Source organism: Calliphora vicina, chromosome 3 (genome assembly GCF_958450345.1).
Source record: "Calliphora vicina chromosome 3, idCalVici1.1, whole genome shotgun sequence".
Classification (NCBI taxonomy): Eukaryota; Metazoa; Arthropoda; class Insecta; order Diptera; family Calliphoridae; genus Calliphora; species Calliphora vicina.
This window is the reverse complement of record NC_088782.1, coordinates 3,981,173-4,007,055: the sequence shown is the minus strand read 5'-3', so window position 1 is coordinate 4,007,055 and position 25,883 is coordinate 3,981,173. Positions and strand designations below refer to the sequence as shown.

General features: G+C 28.0%; 1 protein-coding gene across 14 annotated transcripts; it reads left to right on the top strand.

Annotated features, from left to right (window-relative positions):
• LOC135953772 (myb-like protein Q) lies at positions 1-25,883 on the top strand. 14 transcript variants are annotated; one of them, XM_065503764.1, is made up of 11 exons: positions 1-210; positions 3,546-3,760; positions 7,311-7,376; positions 16,300-16,473; positions 16,645-16,975; positions 19,532-19,624; positions 20,061-20,135; positions 22,280-22,366; positions 22,581-22,834; positions 22,899-22,992; positions 24,621-25,883. In XM_065503764.1, exons 2-11 carry the CDS (start codon positions 3,681-3,683, stop codon positions 24,732-24,734), a joined length of 1,368 nt encoding a protein of 455 aa, XP_065359836.1. In that variant the 5' UTR covers positions 1-210; positions 3,546-3,680; the 3' UTR covers positions 24,735-25,883. The 14 variants fall into 14 exon arrangements, with proteins under 14 accessions (XP_065359836.1, XP_065359838.1, XP_065359837.1 ...); XM_065503766.1 differs by lacking the exon at positions 1-210 and adding an exon at positions 318-487; XM_065503765.1 differs by lacking the exon at positions 1-210 and adding an exon at positions 318-493.

Sequence of the window (25,883 nt, the reverse complement as noted above, 5' to 3'; positions counted from 1 at the left end):
GCTCATGCGACGCGTATACAACACGGTAACGGAAGAATAAATAACGAATTCGGAACGTGTTGATTGTGTAGTTTTAAATGGTTAAGTGATTAAATGAAAGAAAATCAAATGGTTTCCCTCGCCCAAAAAATACACACTTGCTTGCCGTCGTATGTACCAATCAAAAAGTGAATAAAAGAAAAGAATTATAGAAAAATACCACAAAAAGAAGTATGTAATTAAAAGTGCGTTCATTTGGTTTTTTAATCTAGAAAAAAATAATACACAAATATTTTTTTGAACAAAATTATCTGTGAAAATTCCGTAAGAAATACAAGAAAATTTCTAATAAAAAAAGAATTCACAATACTGGGCATTTGCATATAAAAACCAAAAGAATTCAATTCAATTTAAAAAGATACTGGGATGCAAAATACTTTAAATAAAATATTGCAAAGTGAAAAATCGATCTGCAGTTTTAGAGCAAAATAAAATAAATTGTGTTGTTGTTGGTGTTGCGTGTCTCAGACAATAGTTATTGTTGTTGTATGTATCTTTAATATGTTCAGCTAACGGTAAACAAAAAAAAAACCATACATTTCGTAATATCTTGAAGTAAAAACAGTAAAAAACCACTAAATAGATGTGATAAAAATGTCAATTGCTTAAAATTCGTTAAATTCAATATTAAAATCTTTATAGTTTACTTCATTGATATTAACGTTTTATTAAAATTTAATTAAGTTTTTTGTGTGCAGCATAGAAAAAATATTGTACAAATTTTCTTAAAAATTATTAAACGTCATACATATTGATAACTTACTATTGCCGCATATTTCCTTCTTTTATCTCTTCTCTAATTCTACCTCTCTGTCATAGTTGCTCTCTTTTGGAGAGCAGTGTTTAACCCATTAGTGAATCAATATACTAAGCACTAAGCTAAATATTTCCCCCAAAAAATTGTAGATTTTACCTAGTTAAAGAACTAGCTATGTGTATATTTATTTTAACAAGTACGTGTCCTAGGCATAAGTCAATTGACTATAAATAACAAATACTAAACTCAGTATTACAAAAGGACACTTAGTGACAATTGACTCTCCAATAGACTATTTCAGGGATGTATAAAGTAACCAATTCACATTTATCTGCATTACAAGAGCAGATTCGTGTGAAATGACCCACAAATACATAAATTGGAGTCAGTCACCATGACTAGTAATAAAGTATAGATAGCGGAGACCAAAAAATGTTTCGTGAACAATTTTTATTCAACAAGTTTTCAATCTTTATACTTTGGTGAAGGTTATATAAGATTCGGCACACCCGAATATAGCTCTTACTTGATTTTGATACAGATTAACTGTTTAAAATTTCCTGAAAATCCTACAAAATTAATACTTAGTACCAGAAACATCGTTGCTAAGAGGTTGGGTCAAAAAGTCCGTGCCTTTTTAAATGAAATACAGATTTATGGATAAAAAATTATTTTATTTTTCAACAGTCTCCTTTGAGCTCTATTCACTTTGTCCAATGTTTCTCCAAAATAGGTATTTTTTTGTGAGATTTCATCGTTCGAGTCAAATCTCTTTCCGCACTCGGTGCTAACTCCGGTGAATAGGGCGGAAGAGGAAGCATTTCATAGCCTAATTCATGAATTTTGCGAAAAGCTTCCTCATACCCAATTAACCATTCAAAATTGAAACCATTGAGCCATGTGAGATGCCTATGGCTTCAATCTCTGATCGGCCAACACCATATCGTGATTTTTGTTCAATTGTTTCGGGTGTATACACTTGAACTGGGCGTCCAGAACGTTCGGCATCTTCCGTGCTTGAACGGCCACAACGAAATTCAGTAAATCAATTTTTAACCATTTAAATTGATGGTGCAGAGTTCCCATAGTAGCTCAGTAAATGCGAACGAACATTTTCTTTCTTATTTCATATTGAAAACAATAAAAAAATTCAAAATTATTTGTTGTTTTCAATATAAAATAAGAAAGAAAATGTTCGTTCGCATTTATTGAGCCAGGCCCTTATCCTTTATTTGGGTGATGGTTTCATTCCACATAAAATAATGCTTAATGAGCAGACGAAATTCACTTTTTTCCAATTTGTTCTAAAGTCTGTCAAACACAAAGTAAATGACGCAGCTTGTTCAAATTTTGACAGCAGTTAACTGACAGATGCCTGTTGACAGGAGCAGTGTCGCCCTGATCCTCGTATAAATGATAGATAGTATATTTTTGTATTAAGTGGTTTGTGTCATATGATACCAACATTATTTTTATAAAAAAAACTTTTGTTTAAAAAATTCCGCACTTCAAGTTGCCCAAATATTTTTATCAGGCGGCTAATGGGTTAAATAAACAAAACATGAAATAGAAAAATTGTATACGAAAAATACACCAACACAAAACTAATAAAAAAAGAAGAAAAACAACAATAAAAATGTACATACAACAAAACCAAAAAAAGCAACGTGATTAGTCATCCATAAGATACAAGTTTAAATAAGAGTAAATATTGTACAAACGAACGAACGAATATAGTAGTGTAGCAAATATACGCAACGTGTTTCATTCAATACTAGCTTAGCTTTAAGTTTTTTTAAAAAATAACAAAATTATACTATGAATATTATGAATATTGTACACAAATTCGTAGTTTTTTATTAAACCTATAGAGTCTTGACCATATTAAAAAAAAATTAATAACAAATTAATTACAAAAGATAATTATAAAAAATTATTATTTTAATTATAATAATAATCACTACCTATACATTGTGTTGTTAAAAGATTTATTTTTGCTACAAGATGTGAGTGCACTCTTTGAAAAATAAATAAATTAAAAAAAAATGTACTGAAATCGACATCTATTCATATCGAATAGAATCGTTATAGTTAAGAGTGTGTGGTGAGATTTTAATTGAAACTAGAAATATTGAATCTAATACAATCTATACAAATAGTTAAACAACTCAATATCGGTTTAATTTCTCTTTATATTATTACATATTTTTTTCTTTTTGTTGCTTTTGCTACCGCTTGAACACAAAAGAACAAGAAAAACCTGTTGGCGTTGGTGTTGTTTCTATGACCTCCACTCACCTAAATAAGGCTTGTAAGTAAAGTCAGTACGACGTACTACAACTGCTCAGAGTGCCGCCAGTGGTGGTTATAGAAATTATTCCATTATTTAAAATCGTTTTGGTACGATTGTTAAAGCGGCGTACTACAGTCAGTCACCATTCAAAGTGCGGTACGTGCCCAGTACAATAATGACAAGTTCATTGTAACTGTATGCATATTTTTAGATTTTAATACAAATATACCTACATATGTATCTATTCTATATAGAAGTACTATATATTGTTTAGTTAGTAAAGTGATATTTATTACGACTTTAAAAGTGATTTGGCTGCAACCGTTGAATATACAATATAGTAAATACATACCTGTGCAAACAACAACAATAACAACTTGCAACATTATACAATACAACACTGAAAAAACAAACAAATTTGAAACAAAAAATAAATTTTAAATTCCTGGTAAATAGGTTCGGTTTGTGTTAAAACGTCATTTGATTAACTAACTTAGTTCTACGTGTATAAAACTTTATTGTTGCTGTCTGTCTGACATACGTCCACGTTACAAAAAGAACAACTAAAGCAACAATATCATCCTCATCACAATGACACGCCTTACAGAAGAAATGGTCATTGCTAGATCCAAACAATCGGATTTGAGCTCTATTAAAAAACTTAATTGTTGGTAAGTTTGTCGTTATTTTATTGTTTTATAACTTTTAATGTTTCTTTCATTGTTGTCTGTCTGTCTGTGTGTCTGTCTGTTGTACTCTTTATTATTGTTTTCCATGTAGTAGATATCTTTTCATATTGTAATTTGAATCCAATTTGGGAATGCAACAAGCCTTTTGTTGTTGCTGTTGGGCTGTTTAATGTTTGTTGTAATGTGGTGTAACGATGTTAATGATGATGATCTTTTGTCCATTATTCTCAGTGCAATATGTAACGCTCCGTTGCATATTATCGCTATAAACATTTACGTATCTACGAGTATGTACTTTATACTGGGAACTCACGTTCAGTGAGTGTCAAATGAAATCGTACTGTGAATTTTTTTTCACCGTTTACCACAAGCATGGCTTTTATCAAACGATAATATACGTACATATTATACTACAATTAATGGCGGATTTGTATGAAATATGAAAAGAAAACATACATACATATTGTGTGGGATCTGATTATTTCCGGAATAGTACGCTACCATTTTTTCCCAGCAGTATTTGTAGATATAAGTAACAGCAAACTCCAAACACAAATCGTTTGCTTAGTGTATAAACGCGATAAGTCCCTTTTGCACAAAACGTCCTAAAAGCCTTTATTTTAATATTTTTGAAATCTGTTAAAGAAGTTTTATTACTTATTTCATATGATATGATAATGATAAATAATAACAACTTAGAAGAGACGTGTAGTCGGCTTATAAATCCTTTTTTTGGGACTTTGCTAATTGTATTTTACTTATATGAGGGATTTTTTTTAAATGTTTAGCTTTTATTTTGAAACATTTGTGCATTATAAATTTATTGAAAGTATGTATTGCCCATTGTTAGCTATGAGCTTTTTCCATATTTCTGGCAACATATGGAATCCGGGCCAAAAGAACTGCTCATCTTTAGAGGACAAAAATGAAACAAGCCAATTTCGGATACTCTGTTCCAAAGTGAAGCGTTCTGCATCGATCTTAACAAATGATAGTAGGACGGAGCAACTTCTGGACTATAAGAAGGGTGAACTTTCCAACCACATTTCATTCTAAATTGTTTTTAACAGGTATTGCAACATGTGGCCGAGTGTTGCCATGGTGCAATATTACGGTTTCATGTCTGGCCGCATATTATGGTCTGGTCTGATTTCAGCAGTTCATCATATATAGAACCCTTTTGCTACCTCCAAATTCAAATAATTACCTTAGCTCTATGGATATTGACTTTGGTGTCGATTCGGCTGGTTGAATTGCTTTCACATACGATCTCTTATGTATCCATTTTTCATCGCAAATAATGATTCGTTACAAAAATGATTTTCTTTTATAGCGTTCAAACATCATTTCCGACATGCAAAATCGTATTTCAAGGTCTCTCAGCTTCAATTCGTATGGTACCCAATTTCCCTGCTTTTGGATGAATCCTGCTGCTCGAAAACATTTTGAAATTGCTGCTTGAGTAGTAATGCCTGGAGCGGGTGATCTTTGTCTTCAATTCCGTAGTTTTTATTCCGATCGATTTCGTTTTAGATTCTTCAGATTCCGTGTTTTTATTTGTTAATTCAAAAATATTCAATAATTCTGTATTTCTGATATTAATTTGACAGCGTATTTTATATTAAAACATAAGTAACGGTTTTGGTACTGAAAGTTATCATTTTGAAAACTAAAAGTGGTTTTATTCCCAAAGAATTTTTCGTTTTACATTTTCTGAAGAAGCAACATACGGAATTAATTCCACTTTCGATCGGAATTGAATTCTGTGACAGGACTGCTGCATATTAGCAATAGAAAGTCAGATGTCACAGAATTTTATTTAATTTACGATTTAATAACCTAATTTTTGTCTTCGCAACGGAAATTTATGAGCCATAACAGAAAAAGTCGTTAGTTAGACTGAATCATTTGATTAGTGATAAATTCGGTTATCACAACTAAAACTATTTTATTTCTGTGACAAAAAACATCTAAGGATATTCATAATTAGAGGATTTTATGACAATAATAATGGTTTAAATTTCTTTTTCGGAAAGATTTATAAATTTTAAACATTTTTTGATTTTTGGCTTAATTTAGTATTAAAAAATTTCCGGGATTGTAGATTTTTTTAATATTTCTCGGGAATGGAAAACACCAGGGAATTTAGAAACATTCAGTGTAAATGGATTAGGCCAAAAATCGGAATAATACAAGTATTCGGTCAAAATTTGTTCACTCAAAAAAGCAAGATTAATGAAATCCACAATGTAAAGTTGGTGCTGCAGGGCACCTAAAAATTAGCTGAAACCAGCTTAAAAATTAAAAAATTATATAGTACATTTGAAAAGTTTCAGTCTGTTTTGGATTAGGCTGAATACTTATTTGTTTCGGTTTCGGTATTCGGCTAAATTTTTTATCGATTACTGAATCCAGGTATTAGGCCGATTGTTGGTCGCAATGATTTTCCTATATGAAAATTTGTTTTGTTGGAAATGGTTTTATGGAATTAATTAGTGATATTTTTCAATTCTGAATTAGGATTTTAGTGCATTAATGTCAGATTTAATTAATTAATTAATTCGACTCCATTGTAATATTTTGATATTATATTAAAGATTTTTAAATGGCGCAAAATGTAAAACTTTTTTTTAAATTTTATTTGACTGTTTGTTCTTCCCTACAAATTATTTAATTACATTTTAAATGTATATTTTGAGATGTAAATGTTTATGGTTGGTTAACAAGCACTTTGCCACTTAAACTACAAGCAGAAATAAAACCGCGTCAACAGTCAGAGGTGAAAGAAAAAAACATAAACCAGAAAAAAGAGGAACGAAAAGAACATTTATTGTGCTTATTAAAAAAAATATATTTCAACGACCTGGATTATGAAATTGATATTCTTAAGGAAAGAAAAGTCAGAAGACTAAAAAGTAAAGGTATTCTCTATCTGTAGCAAGATGTTAAAACAGCTTAAGTCGATACATATTATTTTGAGATAGTTAGATTACATAATTAATATAATCAGTAAGTTTGACATTGATTATATTAAATTTGTTTATTTTTCATTTTGTCAAAAATTTATTCTCTGGGTTGAAATTTTTCTGAAATTAAAATATGTACTTGAATTAACTTATGTCAACTTAAGATATTTAGCAAAGTTGCACATATATATTTTAATTAATTTTGTATATTAACTACATAATAAAACCGCTGGACATCGTGAAAAGCCTAATTATAATATTCATATTTTTTAAAGCAAATCCCATTTATGTTGGCAAATTATTTAAAGTTTTATGGACTTGTTATTTTATTCATTAAACTACATGGAAAGAAATCGTGTTTAACCCACATAAACTACAAAGGTTTATCATAAAAATTCACAACACCATATTTGTTGTGCTGTATATTCATTTTACTCTATCAGCTTTAATTTCATTTTACACTATTGTCTGTTAAATTAGTGAAAAAATTAATATATAGTGTATGTGTGTAATTTCATTTCATTTTATTATAATTTAATTTGTTTTATATTTTCTACTTTTTCCAGGGGAAGTGATCTCAGCGATGTTTCAATTATAAAGCGAATGCGTGGCGTTGAAGTGTTGGCGTTAAGGTAAGTACTGCCTAGGGTTCTCAATCGAATAAAATTTATAATTTATAATCGATGAAAAAAAAATAGTTTTTATTCGAAGGAATAAAATGATTCGATCAATAATTGTCGAATAATCGCATACTCGAATACATTTATTTGAAAATATATAGTTTACATAAACAGAAATTAATAAAATCAATAAGAATAAATTCATATTCAATTGGACCAATTAAATCCTTCGAATTTTATTATTAAACGGGTAGAAACATTGAAATAATAATAATATTTACGGATGTGAATCATTCGCGTCAATAACGCTGCAATATAAATCAAATTCTAATAATAAACAATGTGGTTTTAAGAGATTTGTCACAAAAAAACGACTTGAAAATCTCCTACAAAGCTGATGTCATTCGCATCGGATTAAAAACAACACATGACTTTATTAAATATATAATTAGATAACTAAATGTGTTTTATATTAATAAATAAACAAATATGAAAAGCAAATTGAACGTAGGATTTTCTACACCAAATATGGCAATATGAAAACCTCAGCCAAACAACTTTTTGATTTAAATCAAAATATACAAGTGTTTATTTTTTGGTTAATATGGTAGTAAAAACATAATTTAATTTAAATTTTTTTTATAGTCAAGGTCGTTATAAAACTGTTGTTAAAAATGTTTCTTTTTTACCTATTTCTAATTCTTTCAAATGCTTGATGCTTATTTATTATATTCGTATAAGTATAATGTGTCTTTCTGGTATTTTTTTTTTAAATATTTGTTAATGCTAATAAATAAATTGGTAGAAACTTCATAATTCATGTCATTGAACTTGTTCTTTCGCAGTTTATTCGAAGTTATTTTCTATATTTAGTTGTGACACAGAATTTCAGTAAATATTAAGTGGAGAAAAACAATAAAGGCAAAGTTAAATAAAGTAGAAAGAAATATATTTATTATACGGGGCATTTCATGTCAATTGAACCAACTTTTGAAATCGATGTCTTCCGATCGGGATGAAATTTGCACCAAGGTTAGCTCTATTGGATAGTAACTCAGACACAATTTTTCAACAACATCGGTCGAGAACTCTCTGAGTTATAGGGGGTAAAATTTTGACAATTTGGTCAAACAGGGGTTTTTTCTTATCCATGTAACTTATTACCTATTGTTCTTAGCAAAATGTATCCCAAATAGTATAGATAGCTATTTCTTCGATCTTTCGAAAAAAAATATTTAAAAAAAAAAATAAAAAATTTTTAATATTTTTTTTCCGAAATCAAAAACTTTTTTGACTTTTTTTTAAAATGCGTCCTTTTTTTTTTTTCTTAAAATAAAGTTTAGATATTTTCCTTGAACATCTACTTGGTCGCTTAGTGGGATGCGAGTGGGATATATATCAAAATAAATATTTTGTAACTCAAAACATAAAATTTTTGACTTTTTTTGCAAAATCAAAAACTTTGTTGACTTTTTTTTTTCAAAATGGACCCTTTTTTAATCTTTTTTTTTAGGTCAAACAAAAGCTTAGATATTATCCTTGAAGACCCTTTTGGTCGCTTAGTGGGATGCGAGTGGGATATCTATCAAAATAAATATTTTTTAACTCAAGACTTACAATTTTTGACTTTTTTTTTTGCAAATACGATTTTTTTTCCAAATGGGCCCTTTTTTTAAAATTTTTTTTGTAGTCAAAAGAAAGCTTAGGTCCATTCCTTTAAGATATTTTTAGTCCCTTAGTGGGATGCGAGTGGGATATCTATCAAAATAAATATTTTGTAACGCAAGACATACAATTTTTTTAATTTTTTTTGGCAAAATCAAAATTTTTTTCCAATATGGGCCCTTTTTTAATTTTTTTTTTTGCTCAAAAGAAAGCCTAGGTCCATTCCTTTAAGATATTTTTAGTCCCTTAGTGGGATGCGAGTGGGATATCTATCAAAATAAATATTTTGTAACAATTTTTTAATTTTTTTTTGCAAAATCGAAATTTTTTTCCAATATGGGACTTTTTTTAAAAATTTTGTTTTGCTCAAAAGAAAGCTTAGGTCTTTTCCTTTAAGACCTATTTTGTCACTTAGGAAGATGTGAGTAGGATATCTATTAAAATAAAAATGTTGTAACTCAAGACATTCAATTATTGACTTTTTTTTTGCAAATTCGAATTTTTTTTCAAAATGGGCCCTTTTTTAAAAATTTTTTTTTAGTCAAAAGAAAGCTTAGGTCCATTCCTTTAAGATATTTTAGGTCCCTTAGTGGGATACGAGTGGGATATCTATCAAAATAAATATTTTGTAACTCAAGATATACAATTTTTGATTTTTTGGAAAAATCAAAAACTTTTTTGACTTTTTTTTAAAATGGGCCCTTTTTGTAATTTTTTTTTTTGCTCAAAAGAAAGCCTAGGTCCATTCCTTTAAGATATTTTTAGTCCCTTAGTGGGATGCGAGTGGGATATCTATCAAAATAAATGTTTTAACACAAAAATTGTATGTCTTGAGTTACAAAACATTTATTTTGATATAGATCCCACTCGCATCCCACTAAGCGATCAAAACCATCTTAAAGGAATAGGCCTAAGCTTTCTTTATAGCAAAAAAAAAAATTACAAAAAGGGCCCATTTTAAAAAAAAGTCAAAAAAGTTTTTGATTTTTCCAAAAAATCAAAAATTGTATATCTTGAGTTACAAAATATTTATTTTGATAGATATCCCACTCGTATCCCACTAAGGGACCTAAAATATCTTAAAGGAATGGACCTAAGCTTTCTTTTGACTAAAAAAAAATTTTTAAAAAAGGGCCCATTTTGAAAAAAAATTCGAATTTGCAAAAAAAAAGTCAATAATTGAATGTCTTGAGTTACAACATTTTTATTTTAATAGATATCCTACTCACATCTTCCTAAGTGACAAAATAGGTCTTAAAGGAAAAGACCTAAGCTTTCTTTTGAGCAAAACTAAATTTTTAAAAAAAGTCCCATATTGGAAAAAAATTTCGATTTTGCAAAAAAAAATTAAAAAATTGTTACAAAATATTTATTTTGATAGATATCCCACTCGCATCCCACTAAGGGACTAAAAATATCTTAAAGGAATGGACCTAGGCTTTCTTTTGAGCAAAAAAAAAATTAAAAAAGGGCCCATATTGGAAAAAAATTTTGATTTTGCAAAAAAAAGTCAAAAATTGTAAGTCTTGAGTTAAAAAATATTTATTTTGATAGATATCCCACTCGCATCCCACTAAGGGACTAAAAATATCTTAAAGGAATGGACCTAAGCTTTCTTTTGACTACAAAAAAAAATTTAAAAAAAAGTGCCCATTTGGAAAAAAAATCGTATTTGCAAAAAAAAAAGTCAAAAATTGTAAGTCTTGAGTTAAAAAATATTTATTTTGATAGATATCCCACTCGCATCCCACTAAGCGACCAAAAGGGTCTTCAAGGATAATATCTAAGCTTTTGTTTGACCTAAAAAAAAAGATTAAAAAAGGGTCCATTTTGAAAAAAAAAGTCAACAAAGTTTTTGATTTTGCAAAAAAAGTCAAAAATTTTATGTTTTGAGTTACAAAATATTTATTTTGATAGATATCCCACTCGCATCCCACTAAGCGACCAAGTAGGTGTTCAAGGAAAATATCTAAACTTTATTTTAAGAAAAAAAAAAAAAAAGGCCCATTTTAAAAAAAAGTCAAAAAAGTTTTTGATTTCAGAAAAAAAATATTAAAAATTTTTTATTTTTTTTTTTAAATATTTTTTTTCGAAAGATCGAAGAAATAGCTATCTATACTATTTGGGACACATTTTTCTAAGAACAATAGGTAATAAGTTACATGGATAAGAAAAAACCCCTGTTTGACCAAATTGTAAAAATTTTACCCCCTATAACTCAGAGAGTTCTCGACCGATGTTGTTGAAAAATTGTGTCTGAGTTACTATCCAATAGAGCTAACCTTGGTGCAAATTTCATCCCGATCGGAAGACATCGATTTCAAAAGTTGGTTCACTTGACATGAAATGCCCCATATACAGTGGTGGCCAGGTAATTAAGACAAAAATTGTTTGCTAAATTCCATGTGATCGTCAATTATTTTTTCAAATATTTCCACAAATATGTATGCATGAGGACTATTTTAACACACAAGTGTGTTTTATTCAACTGTGTCCATTCATACATATTCTCCACGAACCCATTAGATTTTTCTACAACTTGACTAAATTTTTTTTTTTTTAAATTAACATATTTTCTCTCATTTATATCATTATATTTTTATTATTATAAAATATTCGGACCAAATTTCGTATTTTTACTTCCATTAGTTTCGCTCATATCATGTTATTAACAGCGGATGTTCGCTGAGGTGGGTCAATGTATTTCCACATATCTTTGTCCAAATATGTTTTACCGATTTTTCAAAACATTTTTGAGAAACTAGACACATTAATAATAAATTTCATACCCTTAGAGGTCCATTTATTTTGGCTCTATCGCACTTAAAATTCAGTTGATGAAAAAAATTCAAGTATTTGTGTTAAATTGCTGGCCACCACTGTATATTATACAAAGTAATAAATTTATTGCAAGCTTTTCTTAAGATACGTTATTTTGCTTGTGTTTTAAGTCGAATCTTATACACACTACACAATATAATGTTTAAAATATATGTACATTAGGGATATAACTATTGACAATTTTTGCAAATATGCAAATTGGCATAGCATAGTCGAATAGAGCATTAAAAAATATAAAAAACCACGGTATTATTTTTTCGCGGTTGTTTAAAAAGTTAACGCACCAAACGCAATAAAGTTTTTCAATTTTGAAATACAATATATTTTATTTTAATAATAACTGCGAACATACATACGAACAGGAGATAGGGCCTAGAAGGAGAGATGAAATTAAAAAAAAAAGTTTAGATCAAAATGTTCTTCCGTACTACGTTTAAAAATCAATTCAAACACGATAGGCACAAAGTTGGCAAAAATAGTATATGAAAAACTGTGTTCCTACTTGCCACTATACATATTTTGGTGTTGGTAATCTAGGCGAAGGTGAAATGGAAAACAATTCTAAAATTTTTGTATGGAAATCGCTCAGTTTTTAAATAATTTTTTAGAGTTTTTCATGAAAAAAAATTTGAATATTATTTTCCTTTCGTGTTTCTGAATCAGGCCCTAAAATTCAGTTTTTAAATAATTTTTTAGAGTTTTTCATGAAACAAATTTTAATATTATTTTCCTTTCGTGTTTCTGAATCAGGCCCTAAAATTCATTTCGAATTTTCTAAATTCCAATTTTAAATTCTCGATTTCATTTGGAAATTTATCAATTTTGATTTAAAATTCGGAATTTTATTTGGAATTCTCTCAATTTTAAATTGAAAATCCCATTTTTATTTCGAATTTTCTGAATTTTAATTCAATTTCATATGGAATTTTATCAATTTCAATGAAAACTGGTGTAGAGTCCTTCTTTAAGAAATATTAAGTTCAGAATACCATTAAAGGAAGTTAACCTTATTATATTGAATACAACAAAATCAAATAGTTGTCATGTTTTAAATACAATGACTAACTTATATGCCCCAATCTAATAAAGGGGACTTTTCAAAAATGTATATTTTATGAAATTAGATCAGTGGGTATCTTTTCATGCTAAAAACAACCATATTTCTTTATTTGTGTAGTTTGTACAATAAAATTTTAGTGTCTGCCTGTGTTATTTATTGGGGGTACAAGTTGTGTTTTGATTTTTTTTTTTAGGTTTGTTTACATGCCTTTGCCGGCTTTTTATACAAATAATCATGGTATTCCAACTACGTACATACATCCATATGTATTATATTGGAACAGGCAGACATGAAGGAGGTGGTGTAACACATCTAGATCAACTGTGTAAATACTTAAAACTATAAATACTTTGTTTTTTTTTCGTTTGCCTTTAAGTGTTTAAGGTCTTAAAGTATGTATTTATAAATATTTTAATGGAAATATCTATGCAGTAGTATTTATATGCATTTAGTTGCAATGTGTGTATATTTTCAGAAAACTTTTGGCTTTACAACAGTGTGACAGTGAATAGTTGGTAAATGTTTTTTTTATTATTACATATGTATTGCAAAATACTTCTGATTTTTTTTTTTATTAAATCACCTTTAATATTTTGAAAATTTGTCCCACAAATACTTGGTACTACTGTATATTGTTTTATAGTAGCAGTAACTTTTACTTTCTGTTAAGACAGATACCGTACACGTTCCTACATTCATATTTGTTTAAGAACTTGTTGATTTCTGAGTACTTGAATATTTTCTTGTATTATGGTGCTTCTTTTTCAATCTTATCTCAATTAATTGAATGAATGTGCTTAATGACAAGAGTTATCACTTTGTTTGCACACACGTATAAATACGAGTATGTTTTTTAGATTTTTAACATCATGAAATACTCTGTGATCTTAAAACGAAATAACTGCAATTGCCGTTACCGCTAAAATACGATATTTGGTAAATTTTATTAATATTTTACTTCAGGGTGACGTTATTTTAATGATAACGATAAATATTATTTAAATACCGTTACTGAAATAACTGCAATCAGCGTATAAATGTTTCGAATCGGTAGTCAACCTTGAATTTAAAGGCTGAATTCTTTTGCTGGCATATTGTTTTAAAGCCTCCAAAATGAAATAATGTTCTCTCAATAATTATGGGGTCAACATAGGTCTGTAGTTTTAAATATAATGTCTCGATTGAGATCAATATATTTTTTTAGAAATCAAGAAATCTTTTTATACAAAATTTGTTTGCTGAAGTTTCAGCAAAATTTAATCTTTGACATCGTCGGTAAATGGTCAAAGAAAACATAATTTGTGTCAAAATGTTTAAAATGTTTAGTTGGCTTTCATTATGATAACAATGTTACTTTATAGAATATATTCTTTTGCAACTATTTTTATCTTGAATTTTAAATATACAAATGCTACGAAATTTAAGTTTAATATATCAATAAATTCGAGATAAACAATAAGTGTTTCATATTGCCAATATTATTTATTTATTGTATTTATTTATTACATTTATAATATGAATAAACTAGATAAGATTTCTTACTTGACAATAATAAATAATATTCATTCTTCGGGTGCGTATATTGACAAAAATGTTAATTAATTCCATTTAATAAGCTTAATCTTAATTCAGAATTAAGAAATATCAGTAATTTATTCCATAAAACCATTCCCAACTAAATAAATTCTTTAGTTTCACTCAAAGGCTTGATTTGAGAAGAATTCATTCTTTGTGGAATTAATTCAAAATCAAATTCATTCAATCTTTGAATGGTTCCATGTCTGTTAATTCAAATCTAATCCAAATTTATTTTTTTTTGGTATTTAAAGTTCTTTGATGGAGTATAAAGATTCACAAATAGCCAGGTTATCCCACATCGAGTAAGTCCTTAGTCGACCTATATTTTCATATAAGAAGCTGGAACTCTCCATGTTAGAGTCAACGGAGACCATTAGCTTCGTATTGAAGTTCTCTTTCAGAATCGGGTGATCTTAAAAAGGCAATCTCAGCTTCACAGTTAACAGTTATTTTTCAACGACAAAATAAAAGTTCCGTTGAAACTCTTAAAAAGAGAGTTTTATTTTCCGACGGGAAAAATAAAACTCCGCAAATGACGGGAAATTAAAACTCTCATTTTAAGAGTTTCATCCGAACTTTTATTTTTACGTTGAGAAGTATGAATTGAATCAAATTATCTAAAGTCTATTTATAATAGATTTAAGGCTGTATTCATAAACAAATTTTAAATTTAAACAACGTTTTAAGATCAAATTTTGTATGAAAATTTTACTTTAAAAAATGGTTTAAATTTAAAAATTTGTATGAATACGGGTGTTAAATTGGAAAAAAATAAACTTTATTAAGCAATTTTGTAATAGATTTGAATTAAAGAAGACTTGTTTGATTCATTAAGGAAATAATTGTAAAAAATAATGAATTCTTAATGAATTCAAAACATTTGAAGTAATAAGGAATAAAGCCTACTATTAATTTGTAATGAATGCTGTAATGTAATGGCTAAGAGATCAAATTATTTTTGATTTTAAAAATAGAATTAAAAACTAATTATTTCGAACCTTGGGGCCATCTTGAAGATAATATTTTAAGATTTTTATGAATAGATGCAAAATATATAATTATATAGATTTTCACATATAATTGATCATAAAATTCTACAAAATTATGAAACTTCAGAATATTAATAATTGTCAGATAAGCTCCTTTTATAATGATCATTGAATTTAAAAAAAGGAATAAAATGTATCGCATATTTAGTTTTGTTCAAAAAACATTAAAATTTAAGTTTTCAAAACTATTTTTTTTGTCACTTTTCAACACATAAATGTTTTAAATTTAGTATTTTCTTTACTTGCGATCGTTTTATAAAAATAGTTCTCTGATTTATTTTAGTTCATTTAAACTAAACACACAATTTGTATGTAATAAAATTTGAAAATTTACTATTTGATAAATGAAAAATCATTGAACTTCTTGCTTTAAACGATTTAAATTGAATTGAATTCATGTGTCACGATCTTGTTGAAATACATACTACATGCAGCACTAAAATAAACACAATAAATAAAAAAAGAGCAATTTCTTGCTTTACTAAGAAGATTATTGACCCCAATTTATTCAGTAAAAACTAAACTACAAACATACACACAAAGCATAAGAATAAAGACAATTTTATTCTTTGTGTAAAATCAATTTTACAAGACCACAATTACCACACTGATTCACTTTAATTGATGAATTCACAACTTTTTTTTTTTTTAATTCTCTTCTTTTCAATTCCTTTATTTTATTGGTTTCCCTCAGTTTACCGTTAATATTAATTTTCTGTTTTTTCTTTTTCCACATTTTCAGTGTCAATAAGATAAGTACGTTGCAACCATTTGAAGACTGCCTGAAATTACAGGAATTATATTTACGTAAAAACAATATACAAGATATAAATGAAATTGCTTATTTGCAAAATCTTCCAAATCTTAAGTATTTATGGTTAGAAGAGAATCCATGCTGTGATCGAGCCGGAGCCAAGTAAGTACTCGTAGTCATACACATTTACATACATATTTCATACTTACATACATACATACATATTTCTAAAAGTATTTGCGAAGGTGTGAGAAATTGAAATAAACCTTCGTATTTTCATGTTGACCTTGTTCGATTTGATTTCCATGGTATCTGTTACTCTGTCTATTGTAGTTATCGTGCAATTGTGTTGCGTGCTTTGCCAAATTTAAAGAAATTGGATAATGTTGAAGTGACACAAGAAGAAGTTGATGAAGCTTCGCGAGGCGGCAGTGGTGGTGGTGTGGTGGCTGTAGAAGATGATCCCTATGACGATGCCTATGAACAGCAACAACAGCAGCAGCAGCAACAACATCAGCAGCAGCAATATGAACAACAGCAGTATCAACAGCAACAACAAAGACAACAACAGCAGCAGCCACAGCAACAACCACCACAGCCTCAACAACAACAGTATCAATCATCTCAGTATCAACAACGTCGAAGTTCAAGTCCACAAAAAGAGGTAATTAAGTTACAATAGCAGCAATCGTTGCCAAAATATATTAAAATATGTCTATTTTAATAATAATATTTATACTAATTGGGAAACTGCTAGCTCATATTAATATGTGCAAATGATTAAATCCAAATTTAGCATTAACATTAACCCATTTACCCAAAAGTTTGACAAACTAATCAACATCCTTCACAATTTGAATTTTATGTTTTAATACAAAACTAACTGGATCTTTATAATATTGAGTAAATAGTTGTATTTTAGCTATTAAGTTTGTGATAGAAATCGATTGATTTGAAGTTGTGTGATGAATTTTGAAATTCAAGTTTATAAATCAATCGATTCAACCCATGTTAAAGGTTTTATGCTGTTTCATAATATTCGTTTAATTTCTTGAATCTTAATTTTGTTTAACCCATATCTAGCATTTCATTTTAACCGTTTATATTAATTAGCAAAATTAACAATTAGTGACAGATTTATGTCGGTAGCGTTAATTATTCTAAAATTTTAGGTTAAAGTTCAATGGCTTTTGTTTATTTAAGTAATTATACATTTTTGGACTTTAAAAAGTTTTTTCATTATTTATGTAACTGAATCTCTAATTTTCTTTAAGAAAATTGGGTTTTAATAACAAAACATTTCAAAATTGCCTATATCTATTACAGTTCTGGCGAATTTTCATAGATCTGAGCAGTAAAGTTGCAAAACTTCTGTAATTAGATAAAAGAAATCTTTGTGAATTGTCAATCGAACCTCATCCATTTATGGATCGATTTTTTAATTTCTAAAGTATGTCTGATAGATTATTTTAACAATCAGAAGTAATTAATTAATTTATTCATAAGTTTAGATCCAGAGATGCGAATTAAATCAATTGAAGCGTAATTTACTAAAATCTTAATTCAGAATTAAAAATTTCACCAATGCATTCAATAAAACCAGGCATTTATTTAAATAAAATTCATTCATTGTTCGACGAATTCATAATGGAATTAATTCATAATAAAATTCATTCAACCATTGAATGATTAAATTTTTGTTAATTCACAGTTTTTTCTTGCTTTGCTTTTTTATTTACATGCTAATTTTTTTTTTTAATTTAATTAAGAATTTATAATTTCGAACCTTTGCTTAAGGTAGGGTCACACATGACAAATATTTGCTCAAAAAAGCGTAACCACTTTTTTTAACACAAATTTGTTTGACGTGTTTACTCTTACAAGTATTTTGTAAGATCAAACAGCATCAAATAAAATAAAATGTGTGACCCTACCTTTAGTTTTTTAGTACTTTAAACGAATTGAATTCACTTCTTTTAGAATTACTCCCTGTTTTTATAAAATTCAAAATAAATTCTTATCGAAAATTGAAAATTTCAACATTTTCCGTATATATGTATTTCGAAATGTATTTATTTTTAATATTATAAAAACAGGTATTACATAAAATATAAAATAAATAAAACAAAATCTTTATGAGACACCATCAACATTTTTTATTCATTTGAAATTCTCTATCGATGCCATTATGTATGAAATATAACATCGTGCAAATGTCCATCGCGGCTTCGCTGGGTAGTGCGCATTCGAAATGCGCAATTATCAATGACACTGGCACATAAATCAGGCTGAATGTGACCGATGGCATGGGTTATGTTGGCTTTGAGGACCGCTGTGGTATGTGGCTTATTCGCATAGATCTCGGTGGCCTTAAGAAAACAACAATAAAAAGTCTAACGGTGTCTAATCGCACGATCTCGGTGGCCAGTTCATTCAGCCAATGTGACATGAGCTGTGTGGCACGTAGCGCAGACCTGTTAAAACCACATATCATCCAATTCAGACCAAAAAAGTTGGTAATTATCGACCTATAGTGCTAGCCGTTGACGGTGATGGCCTGGTCAGCGAGCGGAACATTTCCCGAACAGAACACTAATTTAGATAAAAAATATGTATCATTTGCAAGTGTTGTTGAACGCCATATCCTCAATGGGGATTAAACAAAAAACGTAATAAATGACAGCCAATTCGACTGATGTAGCATCAACATTATGGCAGCTATCAATTGTTAAAATTCGGAAGACCCTTTAGAATAATTCAAATTTATTTTATTGAATCATTAAATTTTTCTTAAATTTTCACAATTGTTCTAAATCAAAATTTTTTATTCAATTTGTATAAGATTTGAATTAACAAAAATTTAATTATACAAACGTGGAATGAATTCCATTATAAAATATTCTATTAACAAATAATGAATTCTTTTCAAATAAAAATCTCTGAATAAAGCTAAAGACTCAGTTCTTGGATTATGGATTTATTTTTAAAATTTCTCATTAAGATTTCAGTGAATTAATAGGGCTGTTGTATAATTCCAAAATATTTACTTTCGTATAATCGATTTAACCAGTTTTTTTGTTTTTAATAAATACAATTTAGTTAATCTTTTGCATAAATAATAAACATCGATAAATATTTCTATTTATTTTTATTAACTATTAACATGCTTACAACTCCTACTAACTTCTAAAATCGAATATTAACAACTAAACAAATAAAGCCTCCGCAACAAACAAGTCCTGCCACAACAGAAGAGAGTGTAAGCGAAACAAATAATGCAAATGGGTCGTCTAAAGCGTCAACGCCATCTCAGGTATTCCAAACAAAAAGAAATACAACAAACAAAATTTTGTAGATTTTTTGCTATGATTTTCTTGTAAAATACCCAACACTATTTCACTTTTTTTTACATTTGCCAAAGAAAATATTTGCATAAATATAGTATTATTAATGTTTCTTTGTTATTTTTGTTAATATTGTTTTATTTTTGTGTTTTTTTTTCGATAAATCAAAGATTTATTTTATTTTTGCTAAAAATGTTGTCATTTCCATATTTAGTTTTGTGTTCTTAATGATTATTTGGTTTTTGTTTTTAAAAATATACTCGTATTACGTATAGTTAAGTTCCGTTATTATTAAAATAAGGAATAATAACGATAATTAACGATTTCGCGTAAAATCATTCATTTCCTGCACTAAACCACTAATACCAGTTTCTTTGAAAACTGTTTCTTCTTTCTCGCACACAGGAACAATTACACTCACCGTCGCCAAAATATAATTCAACACCAAAAGAAAATCGTTTATCCTACCATCAATATGATGTAAGATGGAATTTTTCTTTTAAAATATTTTCCATATATATCGTAATATTATTTAATAATCTATGTCATCATCATTAGCATTATTTTCATTATCATTATCATGGTCATAATTATTATATGTCAATGTGATTTCAGTCATTTCTTTAAAGTGCGAATTGAATGATTTGTCATGAAAAATTTCGTTTATAATTTGTTTTGTTTTTCTAATTCATTGTACAACAAACATACTTTCATATTTGTCAAATGTTAATAGGTCAAGTCACGCAATAATGGGGTGTAATTTGTGAATCCAGTTGTGGTCGGCCGTCCGCTGTTTTTTTATAATTTTATTTTAATTATACATAGATGAAGAATAATACTGGAAATACAAATGATTCATTATTTACCACATTTCTATATCAGATCAGCCAAACACACCATATTCGTACATACAGTTTAACGTTTTAACAAAGAAATTATTTATTTACATTATAATTTATAGAAATTTGAGATTTAATAGTTTATTTTTTTTTTCTTTTATTTAACAAGTTTCATTTCAATTTCAATAGAGAATCTTGTGATTTATACAAAGAATTTGTATAAATTAATGTATTGTAGTAATACACCATTTCCGTATGAAATTTTTTAATTTTAAAACAAGTTATTAAAGAACGGAATGAAATCGTACAAATTAAAACCTAAATTGAACTATAATAAAAATTTCTTTTACAGTTGTTGGACTGTTAAATTAGCTTAAAAATATATGGCCAAAGTCTTCATAAGTTCTTTTAATTATTAGATTTAAAATTGCTAAAAATTGTGCTGATATTTCTAATAGACTTGGGTAGTTCATGAACGAACTAGTTCAATTGAACGATCACTTAGTTCGTAGCCTAATTCATGGATTTTTGCCATGGAAATTGCACATGTGTGCACGATTGCATTTGTAGTCGATTGTGAGCAAATCGTTTTTTCAATTCTTTCAGATGTAATGACCTCAACTGGACCTCCAGAACGTTCAGCATCTTCCGTGATTGTACGGCCAAAACGAAATTCAGTAAACCACATGTTTACCATTGAAATTTTTAGTGCAAAGTTCCCATAGTATTTATAAAGCTAAGCCTTGGATTGAGTACTGGGTTTTCCGCAAAAATAGTGCTTAGTGAGCTGACGAAATTCACTTGTTTCCAATTTATCCATTAGTCACGAGGTTGTCTCCAATCAATGGTGTCAAACTCAAACTAAATGACGCAGCTTGTTCATATTTTGACAGGAGTCAACTGACAGATAACTGTTGACAGGAGCAGTGTTTTTCTTTAAGTTAAGAGGCGGGAAATTCAGAAACTCACGGACTTATTTCAATTAAATAGGAATATTTATTAATTCGACTTATTTTATTTTATGAAATAATTTCATGAAACATCAAAGATTGTTTTTTAAAAACGAAAGTCACGTCCAGACCATTTTGTTGATTTTCAACACCATTAAAATTTCATGCATTTATAAACTGATAAAATGTCGCAATATTTTTAGATTAAAACAAATTTAGGATTTTTGGTCTCTTTGAAATAGAAGAGAGTTTGCAGATAATTTTGACTTAATTTAACTAATGTAAGAGCTCCAAATAAAAATCATTCCAAGCTCCTGCAGATAAAATCCTTCAAAACTCCCACAAAAGTGCATGGATTTTTAGCTTACATTAAATTAATGCAAGTTTTACATAATATTTGGTTTGATTTAACTGGAATTCTAAACAATTAATTACTCAACCCAAGGCATTCAGTGTGACTTGAGTCAGCTGCTCAAAATGTAAAAATATTCTTTCATGTTGCTTTAAATTCATTATAACATCCATCAAAATGCAATTTAATTCATATAAATTAATCTCAACAATAACAACAACCATGTTGCTTTTGTGAATGTTCGCATTTTTGCAAGGTTCAAAAACGTTGAAGTGAATTACCTTAATGTGTTGTTATTAAATCTTGAGTTAGTAAAAATCTGTTTCTATGTTGTTATAAATTCATTGTCACATTCATCAAAATGCACTCGAATCAATTTAATTCAAACATTAATTAATCTCAACAATGTTGTTGTTCATATTCATATTTATTTAACACATACAAAATTCAACACTACTACTAACTGGAATTGAGAAATCACAGAGATCACCTGATACAGATCAGGAAAGTCCACATAGTGGAGGTTTTAGGGTACCTATACCACCCAGTGCTTCGACGCATTCAATGAAGGTAAGTATACGAATTTGTTTTGAAGTTGCAATTTTTTACATTGGTTTCTCTTGCTTTCACATGGATTATTTATGGATTTTATGTTGCGGGTTTTTTATGAAATATTTGAATTATTTAAGTTACTATTTGTATCAACAACCAGAACGAATATTTGTTTATGTATTCCTCTTCTGTTTTTTTCTCCCCCTTTTTTTCGAAACATTTTTTCAACAAGGAATACTATCAGTCTGATCGTCCTGCTTATCCTGCCCATTATCGTCACAGTCAAACCGATTTAACCGAATGGGATGAACATCATACACAACAACAACATCACAGTAATCATAATCCTTATGGCAGCACCGCTGCCCTACATCATATGGGTCAAAGGCGTAGTGCCGGTCCAGAGAGAACAGAACCTGTAGATCGTTATGCCTATAGAAATGGCAGAGAGAATGGTGAATGGGAAGATGAAAGACCAAGACCAAGGTATTTATGTCAGATGTTTTAAAATTGAAGTAATTTATACTGTGTTTTGTTTTTATTGTTTTAGACGACCTGATGGCCGTTATGCCGATTCTGCAAGTACTGTGTCAACAGCTGTATTAAATCATTATACTGGTTATCATAGGAGACCAATAAATAGAGTAAGTTAAATAGTATTTTTAATGATCTTAAGAGGAAGTAATCAATTACAAAATTAACAGCAAATATTATCTTCGATTCAATGTTAGAGTTATTAGAATTAAAACGCGAAATTCTTGCGTTTACGAAACTAGAATTGTCAAAATTTTGGCTTTTGTATGTTCAGGATGTTATATTTTGAACACAAAGTTGTTTAATTTATCACTTTGATAATTTGCTTGCAATACCTGCTTAAAAAAGACAATATCCGTTAAACGGATACAATTTCATGACCTTGATCCAAGTGCAAAATCCCAGTGGATTAAAAATGTTTATAGTTTTTGCAGTTAGAATAGTATGTATATATTTAATTTAAAATCCTGGATAGCAAGTTCTCATTTTACTCCAATTTCCATCAAAAGATTTTAGAAAGTTTTTAAGATTTTTTTTTCTTTTTGGAACAGCACTCAGGGATAACATTGTGCTGGAACTAGGAAAATAGGTTATGGGAGGTAGGAAATAATGAGTAGTGTTTGTGGACATTCGTTTTGAACTTTCCTACATTGAAAATGACTGTAATATATACGGACAATAATTTTCCCTGTACTGTGTTGTGCGGTCCACTGGCCAATCGACCACAAAGGAATATGTTCTTGACGAAAACGTGTATGACATAAAAATCAGCGGGTATCAGGAACAAGTTCCCTTATTACATCAGAACACATTTCATTGTAGTACCTATAGAACAGTGAACAACAATTTTCAAAATCAAATTAAATATATTCTCTTAACAATTCCTTTAAACCATTCAGTACGAATTAATTTGTTGTCTTAACTGCTTAGTATTCCAAACGTATTGAATTCATTTCTTAAGAATTCATTCTATATTTAATCATTAAAGTTTTCTTTAATTCAATTCCATTACAAAATTTCAAATATGTTGAATGATTAAAATTTTCTTCAATTCAAATATATTACAAATAGTGTTAAGTAAACTTTTTTTAAATCATTTTATTATTAAAAACAAAACAAAAAGAAATTGAATGAAAATACAATTCTTTAACTCAATTTATATTAGATTTGTATTAGCAAAAATTTAAACATTCAAAAGTTTAATGAATTCTGTTATGCATTAATTCAACGACGGATGAATTCTATTATGAATTAAGTCAACGATAAAACAATTCTATTTAAATAGCGAAATTTAGCATTTGAATTTAATATTGAATTAAGCTCAACTTGAATTAATTAATTCGAAGCTCTACTGTATATAAGGAATTAACTCTATAAAGAATACTAATGAATTGAGCCTCTGCATATGCAAGAAATAAAACTTATTTGATTTTGAAAATTTAATTAAAGATTATTCTTTCAAACCTTTGTATTGTAATTTTTTAACTTTTGGGAAATATTTATTATTGAATTTTAATATATTTTTGTAGATATTTAAAAAATCTCATGGCTTTTTTGCAATAGGTGAAATTAGTTTGAATCTATTGCCTGATTTTGAATACATTTATTATAGTCAATTACTTTTAACTGACATTTGTCAGAATGCATAAAAAATAGTTTGAGGGTCTCATTAAGTCTTTTTAAATCATATATTTTATTTTAATGATTACAAAACATTTATTTTTTTTAATTTCTCTAGAGCTCCAACTTATTGTCGGCCACTTTGTGTTTGGTCAAAGAACTTGACTATCCCAGCCTTGAAGTAGTTGAACATGCAGTACGCTGTCGCATCGATGAATTGTCGGCTGAATGATGATGAATAAGACGCATGCCCTCCTATTGATATGGATTAAAAGCATGCTTAAACTTGATATTTTGCAAACAAAAAAACTAATTGTACAATATTGCTTTGTTTTCGAATACTTTTTCTACGATTTTATATTATAGCATCATACTGCAACATTTTTTTCAGTTAATTCAGTTTATTGAATTTAATTCAAGTTAACGGAATTTATTTTGAAAATTGTTTACTATAAGATTTTGTTTTTTATTTTTTTAAATAAATAAATTATTAATACCATGATTTTGCTAATAAAACAAATTAATAACGAAATGAAATAAAACAAATTAGTTAGATGAAACTAAATAATATAACAAATATTAAATAATATGTATTAAAATAAATTAATAATGAAAGGAAACATGAAAAAAGACAAACATTTGCTTTAACAAAAGAACAACTGTACTTATTAATTAAACTAAATTAATTTATTAACGATAAGTGGTGTAACTTTAACAATTTTTTTTAAAACCTTATATTTATATTAAAAAATTAGCAATAAACTAAATAAGAGTGAATATACAAATACAGTTTATAAGAGATTTAAAACCCACAAAACAGTTGAAGAAAAAAAAGCTTGCCAATTATGAAAATAAAAAAAAAACAAACTAACCTTCAATCTAAATGCTACTAAATGTATGTATTTATAGCAAATGATTATTATAAACGGAATTTTACACAGTTATAATAACAAAAAAAATTAAACATAGAAACTAATAAATTGAAATGATCATCAAAACAAAAAAAAAACTTCCTCATAGATAATTGGAAAAGCGGGAGCTCATGCAATAACCAACCAACAAACGTTTGTAGATTTGAATAATAATAATTTGAAAAATGTTATGTATTTTATTTAATACTTAGTTATTTTTACGTACAAATCCTATTATAAAAAATTATTATGTTACTTTTTTTTATAAATGTAATTGTTGTGTTTAATTTTCTTTAAAAACTATTACATACACATTTTGTTTTATAAAGAAATGGCACAATTTCTATAAAATTTATAATAATTTTATGTAAATATTTTAATAATTTCCAATTGATTTTAATTTTAACTCAAAAAACAAACTCTAAACGTCCAATATTTGATAAATAAATTCACAACTACTTACAACCGAA

What these genes read in the sequence shown, in the direction of transcription:
- LOC135953772 (XM_065503764.1), top strand. Translation starts at nt 3,681, where the DNA reads ATGACACGCCTTACAGAAGAAATGGTCATTGCTAGATCCAAACAATCG. An exon ending in ATTAAAAAACTTAATTGTTG is followed by an intron (nt 3,761 to 7,310) that starts GTAAGTTTGTCG and finishes TACTTTTTCCAG; the next exon opens with GGGAAGTGATCTCAGCGATG. An exon ending in TATCCTACCATCAATATGAT is followed by an intron (nt 20,136 to 22,279) that starts GTAAGATGGAAT and finishes GAGAAATCACAG; the next exon opens with AGATCACCTGATACAGATCA.